Source organism: Sinocyclocheilus rhinocerous, unplaced genomic scaffold (genome assembly GCF_001515625.1).
Source record: "Sinocyclocheilus rhinocerous isolate Xijiao unplaced genomic scaffold, SAMN03320098_v1.1 scaffold492, whole genome shotgun sequence".
Lineage (NCBI taxonomy): Eukaryota > Metazoa > Chordata > Actinopteri > Cypriniformes > Cyprinidae > Sinocyclocheilus > Sinocyclocheilus rhinocerous.
The window spans coordinates 1,150,214-1,155,568 of record NW_015626069.1 but is presented as its reverse complement, the minus strand read 5'-3'; the positions used below and the strand labels follow the sequence as shown (position 1 = coordinate 1,155,568).

Here is a 5,355-nt window from a genome sequence, read left to right as displayed (position 1 = left end):
ATCTAAATATACATTATTTTTCTTAAAATAATTATGTCCGAGTGATTTATTTATGCACAAAACTTGACATGCTTATTCAGTTTTACACATTTCTCCAAACTAACGACATATTGTCTTCAATCAACACATTTATTAAAAGCACATACTAACATCAAGACTATTGAAATGTTTTCTGTCGGTTATATGTTCAGCTATATTGAAAATACACGTTTACATACTGACCCAAAACTTGCATACACAGTGGTGTAAGTTTAAAAAAAAAATTTTTTAAACGTTATGTATATGAAAATATTTGTCATTTGTTATCTGTGCAATCTGTTTGGAAAAATGACAAAATGTTCAGATGGCAGTTAATTGTTTTGAGAGCACTGACCTTAGTTTGTGTCAAATAAATTGACTGAATAAAAACATAACTAACATAAGAGCCAGTTGAAAATGCTCAGAAGGGAGCTGTTCCTTTATTTAGCATTTACTCAAACTATAATGATCTCCAAAAAGTTAGGGCTATAAGCAGTTTTACAGCAACCGGAAAGGAAATAATGTGTCTGCGAGGACACGGACCTGCTAATTCTCAAATTAAAACAGTTTTAATGAAACGATAAACTAAACACTAAACAATACCCATGACACTGGCATTATGTATCTCATGAATAGTGGTCAAACAAAATGCACTCCAGTGAAATCCAAGACTGTTCTGGATCCAGCAGACAAGTCGTCATTTTCTCAAGATGTTTTTTTTTTTTTATGTAAGTGGCACACAGCCATGATGCCAGTGACGTTTTCACCTGCTTGAAGCAATTATTCTTCAAAAGAGACTCCGCAGTCAGTCAGTCAGCAGCTTCAAAGTGCAGGTTGATCTCAGCAAGGCTCTTCTTGTTGGTTTCTTTTCGTGAGAACCTCCTCGTATTGTTCTCTGGTCAGAAGGCCTTCAGTGACACTCTTACTCTCTTCAAATTTAGGTAATATAACTGCAATGTATCCCTCTGTGGAAGGCTGTGCCAAAAAAAAAAAGAACGCACAATTCACACATGTGGTCTTAAATTTGGAAAAGGTTGAAAGGAGATTTTCCATTTTATTTTTTAAGCTGTACTGTAAGTCACCTTTTCTAATAACAGATCTGGCTTGTTCAGAATGTCTTCATTTACTTCGAGGAGACGTCCTCTGATACAGCTGGGGAAATATGGGTTGAATTGACAATTTTAAGATTATAGAAACTGAATGTTATGTATATCCAGTGGCAGTCTGTGTAACTGACCTGAATATAGTGTACTCCTGTTCATCTGTGCACGTTATTCTACACAGTGGCGCAAACTCTGTCAGGAACTGACCACCCTACAGAATAAATTATCCTTACTGATGATGTTCAGGGAAAGTGTGAATCAAGATATACAAGTAATTAATCACAATTATTAGTGTATTGATTGATGCACTGACAGTGTGAAAATCATTCAAGGCAAAAGTACTCACTCGCTTTGACTTTCCAGACACCTTGTTCTTCAGACGGCTGCATCCATCACTGATCTGGTAGTTTATGTTTTTGATTTTTCGTCCGTTCTGAAGGATAGGATGAGACTCCGCAAGTGTAATGACGCATATCCTTATAAGAAGAAAACAGTTTAGAGATGAGTATAGAGGGGCGTTCTCCAACTATTAACACTTTTGACCCTGTGGACTTTCAGAAAATAAAGAACAGTGGAAATACGGACATCATGAACATTTGCAACATGGTGTCATTTCAATCTACAGCTCAGATTATGTATTCAGCTGACTGTGTACAATTGTGTAGCAGCTGTAAAAATGTATAAAAAACATTTCATAAAATAAATACACATGACTGGTTTAGATAATAGTGGTTTAAAATGTGTAGTAGTATCTTTATAGTATTTAAGATTTTAAGATTGAAAGTATGGATCTGGGATTTATGTTCGGATTAAAATGTAGACATAAAATGCAGACATAAAAAGTGTAGAAAAAAATACAAAAGTTTCTAATATAGTGATATTCATGTAAAAAGAAAAACGTTGCTGTCTGCTAATTTAAATAAGTTGACCTTGCAAAAATGTACGTAGTTGAAGAAACACTTAAAAAATTACACAGTAATACGAATATATAGATAGAGAATATAATATATCTACCTGTTGGAGTGCTGTAGAATGCAGTGATCCTCACATGACTTTCCCTTTAGATCTACATCAGCATTTACACCAAACCAATCAATCTCATTAATCAATCAGTCAATTAATCTTAAAAATGTATATATTTAAAAAACGCTAATCTGAATATGCATTGAGTTAAAGTAAGAACAAACAATACTGATCAGAACATATTACCAGTTCTATACCAGCGGGTGAAATAACGATCGATCACTGATGGGGCTTTCTTTTCACTGTCTTCCATGTCAACATCCACCGCCTGGTATCTGGTGGGTCAGATAATCATGTTATTGTCTGGGAGAAGCGGGATGGGAAGGTATGTGTGTACAATAACAACAGTAAATATGAACACATGCTGACAACATAATTGGGTCGTTTCTGTTATGCAATACACATTGGATAAAATATTAAATAATAAATCAACAGCTTTTAAAGATTTGTTTTTAACATAAACTTAAAGGTGAATTTCAAGCTGCCTTTAAAAAAAAATAAATAATAACTGGTTTCCACCGGGTTTCAATATCCCTTTCCATCTTTTGGAATGTCTTTTGAATAGCAACCAGTTGTGACAAATCCCTTATGTTAAGAAAGCTCTTTGTGATAACATTCTTACAATTATAACGTGATGTAACTAATTGTCACAGTTACACATATTTGTAACTAATTGATTTCTTAACTTAATAGGTTTGTTGCAATTTGCCCAGATCCTCAATGGCATAATCCTCATTATTTCTGGTGGGAAAACAACAGCGCAAGCGGTTTTAGCAATAGATTTGGAATGGAATGGTCACACTGTTTGTCAAATCATCCTGTTTGATAAAATGAATTCTGCAGCATGATAAAAAAAACCCAAAAGAACCGTAGAACAGGAATGACCCAGCTTTGTCAGTTATGGACTTCAAATCTGTGATCTGTAAATCTGTCTAAATGGATATTCACAAAAGTAAAAAAAACGAGTTGAGTTTGTCCCATCTTCTGCTGCAGTTCACAGCATGTGCAGTGTGTTCGGGACACTCAGGGCCCGTGTGTGCAGTGGATGCCATGTCTCTGTCCTCTCAATTACTGGTGGCCTCAGCATCTTCTGACTCCACTGTTAAACTCTGGACGTGCAGCTCTGATACAGGTAAGATAGGAAGTGAGATTTCTGTTCATCATAAGAGTCTAGATTTAAAATACTCAGTCAATGCAAGTTCTTTAAGTTTTTTTTTTATGTTTGTTTTTGAATAAGGACTTTTTAAAATTCTCCAAGCCTGACATCTGCTGGTTGGTTCTTGTAAATTAAGGAGAGTTTAAAATTCAAATTCAGTGCTTATAAGGTAGTTCAAAATCAGTTTATTTGTCATCACAGAGATACAGTAGAATTTGCCTTGGATGTCAGCAACCAAGATCAACAGAAAGCAAATAGTACAACAAATACAAAAATTCTAAATATGTGTATATATTTAATATGCACTACTGTACTCAAAGGTTTGGAAGTCAGTAAGATTTATTTTTATTCTGCAAGAATACATTAAGTTGACAGTAAAGACATTTTAAAGACTTTAAAGACTGTCTATGGGTGAAAGACAAGACGTCCCATTTTGGTGTCTGCATCAAACATACTACATACTTGTTCTGACCTGTACTTAATAAAGTGTATAAAAGAATACATAATCATACTAAATTTTATTATAGTTTAAATGATTAAAAACTTCTTGCTGACAAATGGGTAAAACCTAATTGTTTGATGGATAGTGGTAAAGATTTGAATTGACAATGAATTAGTTTTTGCGGGCAGCACTGTGATCCTTAAACAGAGTCTTTTAATGTCATCTAATGATTCTTGTTCTAAATACACCTGACAAGATTTTTTAGTATATGAACTATTGTTACACTGAATGTTTTTTTCTGTATGTCATGGTAAAATGTATGACAGTTATAATTTTTTGCTCAGAAAAAGTCAAATTAAACCGGACAAAATTTAAAGCTGTATTATGATTTGAAGGATTTTGTGTATTTGTGTATAGTTCTTTCTTGTTTAATCAACATCTGATATGTCACCTTGTGACTCTTTCCTGATGTAATCTGTAAAGGTGTAAACCAAATACACAGGATGGCCCTTCTATCCTGTCTCTCCAGTAGGAGGTCCTAATGGTATCAGTCTATTGTTTGAAGGCCATTTGTTACCAGTATAAAGTTCTGTCTCACAGCTAGGACTCTTACAAGGGTTAAGATTCTTTGAAGAACTACTGCCTTCAAAAAATTCTTCTCCCCACGAGAACTCTGGTCAAGCTTACTTATTTTATGTATTAGAGAAATCTAATACATTGGCTAGCCACCCAAGCCTTTGCTCAGCCAACTACAGCAAAATCTAACAGCTTTTATTGATTTGATGCTTGAAAACCCTTTTTCGTCTTTGACCCCTATATCTAATATATGTACCGTATACATGCCATGTGTTTATGGACTTTTTTTTTTTATACAAGTCACCATCACTTGTAATAAGAAGAAGCTCATCATAATCAAAAATCGTCTTAACTCTAATTCTAATTCCATGTGTCTCCCTAAAGAACAATTAGAAAGCACAGGCATAATTTGATCATTCCTACTGCTTTATTTCTGATGTCCGTACTTACTGTTCAGAAAGAAAGTGATATTTCTGAGAAATTTTAAAAAGTGTTGTGTGAAAGCGATATACAGTAGGGTAAATGCAATATTTTCTGCATTGTTTTGACAGACTTTCAAGTCACACGATGATGAGTTGCATCATTCATCTAACATTCAAATGACAGTAATCAAATGAGCTGTCTGCCAATAAGCAGAAACCTGCTTCTTTTGAGTGCATTATTTTTAAAATTAGCTCAGGAGATGATTTCAGGTTGTCAGGGTGATTGCCTAATTTCAAAATACGTTTTTGGATTAAAGGGGTCATATGATGCGATTTCAAGTTTTAATTTCTCTTTGGAGTGTTACAAGCTCTTGCTGCATAAAGAAGATCTGTAAAGTTGCAAAGACTAAAGTCTCAAATCCAAAGAGATATTCTTTATAAAAGTTAAGTCAACCACGCCCTCCTAAAACGGATCGTTCTAACACGCCCCCACATGTCTACGTCACTATGTGGAAATATTAGCATAATGCAGCCCAAATATGCACGCAAAGAAAGAAGGCGTGGTTTCAGGAACAGCAGTAGTGTTGATGCAGCCATGTCAGGGAGACGCTGTGT

General features: G+C 34.7%; 2 protein-coding genes across 2 annotated transcripts in view; one reads left to right on the top strand and one right to left on the bottom strand.

Moving 5' to 3' along the window:
• Window positions 1-257: 257 nt before the first annotated feature.
• On the bottom strand, window positions 258-2,407 carry abitram (actin binding transcription modulator). The gene is made up of 6 exons (XM_016515131.1): window positions 2,331-2,407; window positions 2,136-2,187; window positions 1,468-1,597; window positions 1,256-1,332; window positions 1,101-1,170; window positions 258-993 (listed from the first exon to the last, which is right to left on the bottom strand). The coding sequence occupies exons 1-6, from the start codon at window positions 2,395-2,397 to the stop codon at window positions 859-861; spliced, it is 531 nt and encodes a 176-aa protein (XP_016370617.1). The 5' UTR covers window positions 2,398-2,407; the 3' UTR covers window positions 258-858.
• The window catches only part of LOC107710621 (elongator complex protein 2-like), a gene marked incomplete at its 5' end in the record, with an annotated part of 21,213 nt that continues 18,255 nt past the window's right edge, over window positions 2,398-5,355 (top strand). The window contains 2 exons of the mRNA XM_016515449.1: window positions 2,398-2,469; window positions 3,138-3,276. Of these exons, the coding sequence (XP_016370935.1) occupies window positions 2,398-2,469; window positions 3,138-3,276 (211 nt within the window). The remainder of the gene's footprint in view (window positions 2,470-3,137; window positions 3,277-5,355) is intronic.

Coding starts and splice junctions, on each gene's coding strand:
- abitram (XM_016515131.1), bottom strand. CDS start 2,397: ATGGAAGACAGTGAAAAGAAAGCCCCATCAGTGATCGATCGTTATTTC. Junction 2,188..2,330: donor CACCCGCTGGTATAGAACTG/GTAATATGTTCT, acceptor ATGCTGATGTAG/ATCTAAAGGGAAAGTCATGT. Junction 1,598..2,135: donor ATTCTACAGCACTCCAACAG/GTAGATATATTA, acceptor TCTTCTTATAAG/GATATGCGTCATTACACTTG.